General features: G+C 40.6%; 1 protein-coding gene across 1 annotated transcript; it reads left to right on the top strand.

The window, feature by feature from the left end:
* Positions 1 to 3,363: 3,363 nt before the first annotated feature.
* Positions 3,364 to 10,903, top strand: cyld2 (cylindromatosis (turban tumor syndrome) 2; the record flags this gene model as incomplete). Its single annotated transcript, XM_080026596.1, has 14 exons — positions 3,364 to 3,468; positions 3,836 to 4,347; positions 4,923 to 5,046; positions 5,356 to 5,603; positions 5,701 to 5,869; positions 7,279 to 7,411; positions 7,597 to 7,701; positions 7,963 to 8,042; positions 8,176 to 8,242; positions 8,321 to 8,453; positions 8,566 to 8,674; positions 8,797 to 8,915; positions 9,002 to 9,206; positions 10,698 to 10,903. The coding sequence occupies exons 2-14, from the start codon at positions 3,913 to 3,915 to the stop codon at positions 10,901 to 10,903; spliced, it is 2,133 nt and encodes a 710-aa protein (XP_079882722.1). The 5' UTR covers positions 3,364 to 3,468; positions 3,836 to 3,912.
* Positions 10,904 to 12,673: the final 1,770 nt, after the last annotated feature.

The following is a 12,673-nucleotide window of genomic DNA, read 5'->3' as shown; positions in this document are numbered from 1 at the left end:
AACTGAATTCTCCACTACTGAAAGTCAGAGGAAACATCCCAGCTCTCCAAGGAGGATTCAGAGTAAATGAAAACAGTGCCACTGGAAAAACACTAGCCTTTTTCTCATTATGTCATAGGTCAAGGATACACACACACACACACACACACACACACACACACACACCCTTACACACGTGCACACACACCCACATACAGACATACTCCTCAGGGTTAAAGCTAAAGGGAGAGGAAGGGGGATTGTTGTGACAGTGATATCTAGTGGAAATAGCCCATTTTTTCTCCATGCCAAATATGGGCATAATGACGTAATATGGTGGAGAGTAGTAAAAATGATCGATTCCAAGGTAGAAGCCCAGATTGACACCCAATAAAAAAATCCATCAATTAGGCTTTATGGCAGTGCGTTGAAAAAATGGTGTTTGAATGGGTGTTAATGGACGTTTTATGGACCTTTGCAGTCTGACTGTGTATACAGTGTATTTTAGCCTTACTGTAGTAGGAGCTGCGCTGGAAATAACATTATCATATAAAAATACTTTCTTACCAGATTTCATGCCATATGCATGAACACAGCAATAATCAGCACATAATTTATTTATTAATAATTTGGCAAAATAAATAAAAGATTTACGTTTGGGTGTAAATTATGATGGATACAATACACTTGATATATTACTTTACGCAGACGATATCATTTTGTTAGCGGAAAATGAAAAAGACCTTCAGAAGATGCTACAGTGCGCTGAGAAGTTGTGTAAAAAGTGGAGACTTCGAGTTAACTACAATAACACACAGATCATGCAGTTTAGACAGACCAGGGACAAAATAAGCACTTTTCAGTTCTACTTTTGGGACCACAAACTGGATTATGTTGAAACTTACAAATATTTGGTTTTTATTTTGGGTGATCATATGGATTTCCAGCATGGCACACAGGTACTGGCTGGTTCTGCGGGTAGGGCTCTTGGTGGAGTAATAGCTAAAACTAAACAGTTGGGAAATCTGGGATATGCTACCTACTCTAAATTGTTTCATAGCTGTGTGTGTCCAGTCCTGGACTATATGGCGGGAATATGGGGTGCTAAAGTAAACGTGAAAGGAGAGACAGAAAAGAGCGGTACGATACTTTCTGGGAGTTCACAGGTTTGCACCAGTCCTTGCAATAGCGGGAGACATGGGATGGGAGCCAAGTGAAGTAAGGTGGAAGGGTTGCATGTTGGCTCTATGGAACCGTTTAATAAAAAAGATCTGGATTTTGCCGATGATTTGGCACTACTTGCACACACCCACCAACAGATGCAGGAAAAATCACACAAACTAGAGACAACTGCTGCTTCACTCGGGCTCAAAATCAACTCATCAAAAACCAAAGTAATGCGAATCAACAACAAGAACAACACACCAATAACCATGGATCAAAACCAGCAAGAAGATGTAACCAGTTTCACATACCTTGGGAGTGTAATTACTGTAGAAGGAGGATTGGAGGAGGATGCCAAAGCCAGAATTGGGAAAGCAAGGACAACATTTAACATCTTAAATAAAATCTGGAAAACAAAAAACATATCACTCAAGACCAAACTTAAAATCCTTGCAATAGCGGGAGACATGGGAAGTAAGGTGGAAGGGTTGCATGTTGGCTCTATGGAACCGTTTAATAAAAATCCCAGAGAGGAGGGTTGCCAAGAAGGTTTTCCAATGGGACGTGACTGTGAAGGGTGGATGGGCAAGTGAGGTGCAGGAAATATTCACAGATATTGGAGCCACTCACCTTTTCCAAAGTGTAAATATAGTGAATATAGTGTCCGCTAAGGAAACTCTTTCCAACACGTATCAAGATAAATGGGCACAGGACATTTTATTTAAACCAAAATTGAGGACTTATGCTACGATTAAGAACTATTACAGGAAGGAGAAATATGTGTGTGCTCCTTTATCTAAAAAGCAAAGATCACTGTGCGCCCAGCTACGCTCTGGAATCTTGCCTCTGCATCTGGAGACAGGACGTTACCGCGGGGTCCCAGAGGAGGAAAGACTGCGATTATTGTACCATTGAAACGAGTTTCATTTTCTGTTTTATTGCCCTCTGTACCATGGGTTGCGTCAGAGATTGTTCGATCAGTGTGGTGATGTTGATTTCATGTGGATGAATGATGCAGACAGGCTAAAGTGGCTCTTTGAGGTATTTGCCCTTGTTGGCTATCTGGAGAAGGCCTGGGCCAAGAGAACAAAAACACTTATAAATGAGATCTTTATGTTTGCTTTTCTTTTCTTTTCTTTGCGTCTGTTTCCTTGTTGTCCTACTGTGAAATGTGGGTCCTTGTTTGGACATGACACAATAATAAAAATGTATTCATTCACAGCCAAAATTATCAAAAAATTAAATAAAAATTAGATGTCCGTAAAACGGGTTAAGGGTTAAGTTTGTGGATGCTGGTTCTATTGTTGAATTTCTAGTGAAGATGGTATCTCATATGGTAACCACCTGTGTGGTTTTCTTTTGAGGTGACTCTTCATCAACCATTTCTTTGAGAAATGAAGATGCACTGGAGTTTTGACAGTTATCTTAATGTCAGATCTAATGACATAATGCAGCTTACGTATTTTTGGACAAAGAAAAAAATAATTAATTTTGCACTTACGTGTGTAACTTTGTAGTTTGGTTTATTTGAAGCTAGTACTTACGAGATTATTGTTGTTCTGAGTTTGTACCTTCATGGTTGAATGCACTTAATGGAAGTAACTTTGGATAAAAGCGTCAGCTAAAAAATGTTTTATGTAAAAGACAAACACAAAGTTAAAGGTCATGAGGTGGATCTTAAAATGTGTCACCACATGTATGCTGTTAAAAGCAAACTTGAGGACCGCATCAGAACTGTCTTTTCGGTTTCAGTAGGCCTACGTTAAAAATACACCTACATATACCTCCAATACAATGCATACTGTACTTTCCCACCAAAAGTAGCAAGACCTTATATTTCCAGGAACTGCTCTTCGAGGAACTAAACGTGTCACGTGGCCATATCATATGTCACTGCTTAGCTACACAAGACTTGAAGGCTATAAACCTATATGCATTCCCCTAAATAAATCCGCAGAGAGAATATTTGGTGTAAAAAAATGTCAATTTTTGTTGGAGGCACAGAATGAATTTAATCTATAGCCTTTGTGCTGAAACACTTGTTTGGTAGTTGTTTTAGAAGCCACTCGAATTGGTCAACCCTATTGTTGCAGACATCTCGTGGTGAGCTTCTGTTTTGAAGGCGGAGAGTTTGAGTGATGCAGTAAGTGGGCGTTGTCAGTCACATGCAGGTCAGCATTTAAATGTGTGCGGATAGTCCCACAAGTTCAGTACGAGTCAAAAAAAGGAAGAGTCACCTGTCTTTGTGAGCAAGTCACTCATGCTACAACAGTGGAGTCAACGGTTGTAGAGTAGCTAGCTAATTACTCTCAACTAATTAAAACGGTAAGTAAACCAGCTTAAACCAGTCTAATGTTTCAAACCACTTTCTGCGTTTAATAAATAGGCTAATGTGTTAGTATGGCTCGAGTATAGGCTACTTGTTTTAAGAGCTGCAAATATCATTGTCGAGATAGCTTTACATTCTTAACATTGTTTTAGTAGGCTTTTGTTATTTGTAGCGTATAAGTCTACTTTACGGTTCAACGTGGTGTTTGTTTTGTCAATTGCACAGTGAGTAGGCTAACTGTTTAACCGGAAATTATGTTTTTATTCGAACGACGTTTATCATTTCTTTTCTCGCCACTTAGTAATTAAAGTATAGCCAGGAGCCGTTACAATGTAATTAAGTACACCTGTTGTGCCTCTGCAGTTGAACTCGTCGACTTCGGCACCTGCAGTGCTTCGACGCCGTTACAAACAGAGTGAAACTGCTGGAGAGGGAATTCAATGGAGCTCAGAAGTGTAGCGGGCCTAAATGAGAAGTTTTTCATCGTGATACGCGGGAAGTCGAGGAAAGGCTTCAGCCGAGGATGTATCGGCCGTGTGGAGGCAGACCTGCAGCCGCGCGGGGAGTTGACGGGGCTGCTGTACACCGGCGCGGGCGGCCCCAAGAGCGGAGGAACGGTGAGGAGGGATGACACGTACCCTCTGACCCGACACCAGGCCCAGCTCCTGATCTTCATCTCATCCCCCAGCAAACGGCTGGAGCTGCTGTGTAACCCCCAGCTGTTCTCAGCCATCTGCGATCTGTCCCAGGACGACCTGGTGGTAGTGAAGTACAAAAAGGGACACCTGCCGGGGCTGGTCAAGAACCTGATGCAAATTGGGAACAAGGAGAACAAAGACGACCTGCACATGCTTGGCTTCGAGGTGGAATTTGTGGTGGGTGTAGCATAAAACTGGTTTGGGTGCCTGGGTTAAAGAACAAGCTGGTGGTGGTATAATAGTGGCATGGGCGAAGGTTTGGTTTCAGCTTTAGGGGAGAAGGGGGTTGGGGGACACATATGCACCAATTTATGGCGGAACTGTACCCCGTGACACATATACAATGGAACAGGCTATAATGTAGTAAGCTTCTCGGGCATAAAATTCATAGGAGGTTGTTTTTAATATATTCTTTGAGGGGGACACATTTACCGTTTCCTAATATTGAGATCGGCATCCCCCTGAAATGTATGAGTAGTATTAAAGGCATATTTATAATTATCAGGTTTATCTGAAACTAATCATTGCTGATGCACACTCATGTAACCTCAAGGAAAGAACTGAGACAAGAAGGATGACCCTACAATCGCCAACGATCTGTGCGTGTTTAAGCAAAGTGTATCAGTCAAAGGATTGCCAGAGAGCTGCATGACTTGTTCTGAAGTACACACGCACTTGTGCATTTATCTGTGTTCTGTACATCTGACTACATAAGAATGTTGCGTTTCTCTCTTTCTTTGTCTTCCTTGTAGGACAATGATCACAAATTGTCATCCAAGAAACCTGCTCCGTTGCCCCTGTTCAGTGCTGCTGACATCATCCAGGTGGTCCCATCGCACGCTGTTCCCCTGGGACTGCATTGGAAAGACGGCCAATGTAAGTGGTCAAAGTCACAGCTTGCCTGCTTCTTTCAAATCTCGACTTGACAGCTGTACCTGTGACTGCAGAGGATGCGCCCCTAATACACAACTGGAAATACTTGTCCTGTTGCTCTGGAATGCAAACGCTACATAAGTCACATGGTCTTTGCATATCGCTACATAAGTCACATGGTCTTTTGCTGTCTACATACCTCCATATGGGCCTAACACGCAGGAGGCCAATCTGATTAGACAAGCCAAAAAAGTTATGTGACTTTCTAACCATCACCCCTGACCCTGACACTCCTTCCATACCTCTCCGCAGGTCAAAGCAGAGAGGCAGTGACGCGAATCAACTCCATGCCGATTATCAAATCTCGCACACGTCAAGAGAGCGAGAACCATACGGAGCAGAGTGCCATTCAGAGACAGAGTTCGATCCAATCACTTGCAACTTTGGAGCTGGGATCCATGGTGGAGGTGGTGTCCAACTCTGGGATCACAGTGTATGGGGTCATTCGATGGTTGGGGGTTCCTGGAGGGAAGACTGATAAATTTGCTGGGATTGAATTGGTGAGTGACCAAAATTGTTTTTTTTTTTTTGTTTTTTTTTATTGCAAGCTAGTGGTCGAAAAAGTGTCCATATCTGATTGGGTTTTCATTGTTTCAGGACTATGAGGTGAAAGGCTGCTCTGATGGCAGTTACGTAGGTCAGAGGTATTTCACCTGTGAAGAAAGAAAGGCGTTGTTTGTCCCCATGACAAAGTGCAGCCCTGATGGCCGGTTCCTCCGCTCCTCTTCAGGAAGGGAGACCCTACAACTCATCAAGACACCTCCAGGTTAGGCACTTCTAGTATGTTGGGACACATGCACAAACAAAGAAAATTTACACGTTAGACATTTGAAATCTTTTGTATAATAATCAGTTTCATCGTACACACTACTATAAAATACAATACTAATCTAGCTCAACATAGAATCCTTCAAAATAGTCTATTCTGAAGTGCTCTGCACAGAATTTAAGTGCTGTATGGAAAACTCATCTGTTGATCAGGGTGCCAAAATTATGTAATGTTATCACAAAATGCTTGAGGGGTAATTATTTTCATTCCGACCTGTCATTTATAATGAATTACTCATCCAACAACTTTCGGTTCTGAGTAACTTGGCATCCTGTGACGTCACACCAACATTGTACACAAGGGATGTTATGTAACTGGTGACTGACCTTATTTTCACATACGGTTGCAAAGGGGTGGAAAGTCTCCGGAAACTTTCCACAGGAACTTTTGCTCGGGAATTTTGGGAATATTCAAAATTGGAAATGATAGGAATTAACTAAATAGCGGTAATTTCAATTATTTTTTTCATATCCCAACATAAATCTAAACATTTAAACACTATGTTTGGTCATAGACAGACATCCATGCAAAATAATACAACTTAAAAACATTACATTTGAACAGATTTATTTGTAAAAAGAATTGTATCAACTTTTGATTATTTTATGAACAATCAATAATTTCTCTGAACAACAAAAAGATGAATGTTGAGTAAAATATTACTCGTCTGTCTGACCCCACCCATTCAATAAATAAAGTAAAATGCACCCCCATGTTATGGAGGAATGCACAGTGCATGTAGGGGGCGTGGCCTCAGTACCCATGCAGTATGACGTGTGCTATGTGCAATTTGCCAAGTGCACTTGCATAAAATCTGGTTATTTTAGTCAAGATTATGCTAAAATATATTTTCCACAACTATATTGAAAATCAATTGAAGCCTTTGTAAACCTGGTCTAGTAAAAATCAATATATGATATCAAGTTTGGTGTCTCAATAAACTTTAAAAAAAATCTGATTTTGAAATTAAATGTTCATAAATATATTAAAACTTAGTTAAGAACTGCTTTTTACTGTCTAGGACGTTTGCTTGGACTGAAATAACATAGTTAGGAGAAGTTAGTGAATTTTGTTTGCTTTGAATTTAGTAAACTCCCGTTTATTCCCATGGAAAGTTTCCAACTCTGAAAATTCCTGGAATTTTGCAACCCTATTTTCACACCTTTCTGGCTCTGGCAGAAGTAGGTAAAGAGAAATTATGTCAGTGACAATTTAAACATGTTTTTGGCTGATTGATTTGTGTTGGTGTGATTATCCAGCTGGACTGTGTAAAGCCCAGTGTAAAGCTGCTGTAAAACTGTGACGTTCCTGAAATGTATTTTTGTATGTTTGCTTAATGTTTTTAGTTCCTATATTTGAGGACTGCGAGGAGGATGCAGCACCTCTTCCTGAAGCAGAAGTATTGTCCCTCCTAGTGGGAAGAATGAAAGGGATTCAGGGTCACATCAACTCCTGTTACCTTGATGCCACACTCTTCAGGTAAAACCAGTTCACCACCCCTCAGGGCATCAATTAGCTCACTGTTGTAGCTTTCCATTAACCTAGCATTGTGTAGTTCTTTCACAGTCATTTTATTTAGAGGAGAACATTTACAACTGAATGAGCACATCAAACGGCATTCAGATAAGCGCTGAGTGCATTATAACGCGTTTTTCTCTTTTCAGTTTGTTCAGCTCATCCGTGACCCTGGATAATATCTACCAGAGGCCTGCTGACACAGAGCAAGCCATAACCCGCACCCTTAGAAAAATAGTCAACCGTCTACGCAGGTATAAACACTGTCTTCAACTCAGTTTGTTTTTCCAACTCTTTCTATTAAAACAAGAGCACTATGACATGGCATATAATCTCATATGGTAAACAAGTACTCTCTGTCTCTGATACGAGTACTCCATATTCACTAGATAACACATGAAGTGCTTATGCTGAAACCTTACTTGCATAAGAAGGTGTGTCTGTCTGTTTTATCTTGATGGTTTTGGTGTGTGCGTGTTGTGTCTGCTTACTGATTGCTTATGTTTTTATTGCAGACAAGGGTTTGTGCCTGCTGAAAGTGTGATGAATTTCCGTAAACAGCTTGGCTGCGACACCTTCCGAACAGAGGAGAAAGGTACACATACTTTGAAAATTAACTATTTTAAAAAGGGACTTCAGTCATTGCAACATGACAAATACGACATACAACCTACCAAAGCCTTCAGTAACAGTTCTGCATGTTTTTGATTTGCTTGGGTTCACTGCAGACCCAGAGGAGTTAATCACAGTCCTCTTTCAGAAGGTGCTTTGCATGGAGCCCCTGCTCAAGATCAGGTAAGATCCTGAGCTATATTGAATGTCCTGTCCCTATTTTGAAAAGTTGAGTTACTGAATTTAACTAATTGCCTTTAGATCGAGAGAAGAGACTTCTCAGGGTGCGTACACGTTCCAGATCTTCCTGGAAAAAGAACAGATGGGACAGATGCCCACCGTCCAACAGCTGCTGGACACATCCTGCCTGTCAGGGGGTCTCAAGTTTGATGAGGTGAGTATTTGCTCCTCCTTTTTAAAAAGGAAAAAAAAACTATTGGGTTGATCCAAGTTTTCCTCTGTACAGCTATGTTACCCCAATGTTGCCTTTCCTATTTGTCCCGCAGATGCCGTCCTGTCTAATGGTTCAAATGCCGAGGTTTGGAAACAAGTACAAGATGTTTTCTCACATTATTCCCTCCGCTGAGCTAGACGTCACAGATCTCCTATACAACTGTGAGGAACACACAATCGGCACTGAGTTTAAATTGCATAGGATGTGAATGGAATACTTCTTTAGTAGTTTTCTTTTTGGAAGAGCTTAAATGTGCTTACGGATCACCTACTTTTCCCGACAGCTCCAAGGGAATGCTTCATCTGTGGTCATTTGGCAGAGTATGAGTGTCTTCAGTGTCTACCAGATAGCAAACTGCAGCCAGGGAGGATCAAACAGTACTGCACTACCTGCAACTCACAGGTAAGAGGTGGATATTTTTAGATGTCAAGTGTCCCCATGACCAAACATATAGTGTAAAACGTTCTACCTTTGTATTTTTCTTAAAGGTACACGCCCATCCCTCACGGCAGGCTCACTGCCCCAAAGCCCTAGCAGTACCAGATGGTGTAGACGCTGATACTCCTGTACCCAGGCACAAGATGCAGCTGTTTGCTGTGCTCTGCATTCAAACCAGCCACTATGTGTCCTTTGTCAAATACGGCCCTGATACTCACTCCTGGCTGTTCTTTGACAGCATGGCAGATCGATTTGGTAAGATGAATTTTTAGCTTGTTCTATTTATTAGAATGAATAGGTTGTTCCTAGCCTGGCTCCGCCCACCCACCTACTTCTGCCCAAATTTCATTTTCCCTTCAGTAGTCAGTCTGGGGATGGGGCGTATTAGTGGGATTCTGCTCTTCCAGAGTTTTGGTTGTCCAATCAGCGAACAGAGCGAGTGGCTGAGAACGATTACGTCGAAGTTCCTTTATACTCGGAACTCGGAAATTTCCGACTTGGTAGTTCTGAGCTCCGACCTGTCTGTGTTCCAGTGCATCTGCTCTGGAAAGTTTGGACGCCTACAACCTTTCTCATCCAAATAACTAAACGTTAAGCTCTAGCAAGTTACCGTTGCCAGGTACTGGTAGATATGTAGTGAAGTCAGAAATTTCCGAGTTCCCTGTACAACTGTAACACACCGTCAGAAGCCGGCTCATGACGTACGGCACGACCAAACGTTATGCGATTGGTTGGCTAATCCAGAGTGGCACTGAGCAGATCGTGTGCGTGTGCGTGTGCGTGTGTGTGTGTGTGTGTAATTAGGGCTGTCAAACGATTAAAATTTTTCATCAGATTAATCACAGGATTCTGTGGATTAATCACGATTAATTATACCATTCAAAATATGCCCGAAAAATTAGAATAAACTCTGTATATTGTTGTACGAACGGAAAGATAAAGGACAGAAGGTGGATATGTACATTTAAAATTAGAATTTTTATTATTTGAAAATCCAAATGATGGTTTGAATACTGAAAATAAATGTAAATCAAACTAAAATATATACCTACCACACCATAATTCAATTGGTCTGTCTCTATACTATGTCTTTGGGCAAATGGCATTTATTTGGTGAATCTATAGGTTGTGCATACTTGATTACAGTCCACTGTGTGTGTACGCGCGAACACGTCCTAGGGGACTGTTCATTTGTGCCAGGAAGCCAACGTTACGTTATTTACGTTATGTCTACTCACACACACCTCTGAAAACTGCAGAAGTTTGTGTCCTCGCGGGCTCTGAACAGAGCGGACAATGTTTCTCCTCCTGTTGCTCCCGACATCAACTGTCACCCGCGGCAGTTGATTTTATATACTATCTATGCTCCCGACACAGACGTGGCCGTTAGCAGTTTAAAACACGGCATGGGCTAGCGTGCTGTGATGTTTGGCGGCGCGCAGCTACTGATCCTGGGTCAGCCGCAATGTTTGAGTGGCTGTAGTACAAAGCCGGTGGGACGCATGGGGCAGATCATTCTGCACATGCGTTAATTGCGATAAAAAAAAAAATAATAATTAACGCGTTAATTCCAGAAATTAATCACCCTGCGTTAACGTGATAATTTTGACAGCCCATATATATATATATATGTATATATATATATATATATATATATGGCATTGGCTAAAGCTACTCTGATGTCTATGACTGCTTTTTATCTCTTCTTGAGCCGATTTCTAATCTTAAGGCCACTCTTCCTTACAGGTGACGATCAACATGGCTACAACATTCCCGAGATCAAAGCTTGCCCAGAGCTGGGTGACTTGCTGTCCCAGTCAGAGGAGGAGCTGGCTCGGCTTAACCCCTCTCAGGCTCCTGAACTAGTGCGCAGGCTGCTGTGTGACTCCTCCATGTTTTTATATCAGAACCCAGCCAACCCACTTTCAAAGCCAAACCATCGGCAGCCTTAAATACACACGAGGATGAAGACACATTGTTCCCATAACAGTGCCTTCATAACCTTGCATCTCTGCTTAATCAACGGGATTTTGTGTTGGTTATTTCATCCAAACTGCAGGAACTGCAACGCATACTTTTAAAATCATGGGGGAAATATTGTTGAAGAGCTAAACAACATTGCAGTTCAGAAATTTGTCTTTGAATTATCTAAGTCAAAGGTTATGTTATAAGGAGGGAAATAATTTACAGTAGAAATACAAGGCACTGAACTCACCGTTGCCTTCTTTATCTATTGAATGTATTCCTGTTAGATCATTTATTCCAAGATCTTGTAGAAAGTTTTAGTATGTCAGCAGTCCTTATGACTTTAACCTCAGCCTGTTATTTTTTTATTTTATTTTTATTTAAGTAAGACCACTGAAGTGCTTGGTGATATGTTTTTGTGGTGTTGCATAAATCTGTACTGTAAATTATGACATAACACTCACTCAAGCCTCCAGATCATATTAGCTCTATGCTTGTTTGGTGTCTTTTAAAAAGCAGTAGTTTGGAAAGTGTATATATACTTTGTATTTAATGTAAATAAATGCACTGTGTGCAGATTTTATGGATGATTATGACTGGATCTGTAAGTATTTTAATAAATATGTGATTTTTTTTTATTCTATTAAAAATCAGAAACAAAATTATAGTCTAGATTTGGTACAATTATTTGAGTTGTAATCAAACCACCATCTATCATGTTTTAACAGCCTTTTAGGCCTGTCAGAAAAGTTTCCACAGGGATAACTGGCTTGAGGTGTCCAAGCGTTCATTCACAACGCTTTTTGATCCTGTGATGTCGGCTCTTCCTATCATTGTGAAGCAGCATTCACCAAGCGTTGGATTGTTCACTACTAATGGGGAACGTGAGCTGGGTTTATCCACAGGTTCAAACATAGGCCTACCTTTAAAACCTGTTCAAGTTAAAAGTCTGAACTCAGTATTGTGCACCCACACTGAAGTATTGTTTTGAGGTTATGCGATGGGTAATAATATGGTACGCAATGCCCTCTTGTGGAAAGAAATAAGATTGCCTTTAACATTGTTCATGCAGAATCACCATTAACTCTCATCCTAAACTGAAGATATCCCCTTTCTTTTCATATTACCAAAGTGTAAGCAGTCCTTACAACTCACATTATGTGGGTGTATATATATGTTCACATTACAGAAATATAAGCATCTTTAGAAATGTATTGTAATACAGTACATAGCATCTAAATAATAATTTGGTGGGCTTGATCATTGACTTTTTCACAAACTGGACACTTTGGTTGAGGGTAAATGTCTGCAATAATTTAACTGTACACATCACTATTATTACAGTGCTGTTTTAATATTATTGATATGCTGCTATATTTATACATAACACTTTCTGTTTAGCATATTTTTACATCATTTAACATATCTCATAGGCTCTATGTATTTCCAGTACTTACACTGTAACATATTTCTGATGTCAATATTGTTTATAACACATCTCGTGTACCATAAGTTTTCCAGTACATTGTGTACATATTGTAGAATAATGTTCTTACTTATTTACAGCTTGTTCTCATATTATATAAAGTAGGCCTGTCTCTGGTTCTGATTCTGACCGAAAGTGGTCCTCCACAGGCTCCCCGCAAGGGTTCATGCTTTCACCTTTACTGTTTATTCAGAACAGATATGAAAACAGAACTAGTATAAAGAATGCAGATGATTCTGTTATTGTGAGTTTGCTTCGTGATGATGAGACT

This window comes from Ammodytes marinus (assembly GCF_949987685.1).
Source record: "Ammodytes marinus genome assembly, chromosome: 4".
Taxonomy (NCBI): domain Eukaryota; kingdom Metazoa; phylum Chordata; class Actinopteri; order Uranoscopiformes; family Ammodytidae; genus Ammodytes; species Ammodytes marinus.
This window is presented reverse-complemented; position numbering and strand designations above follow the sequence as displayed.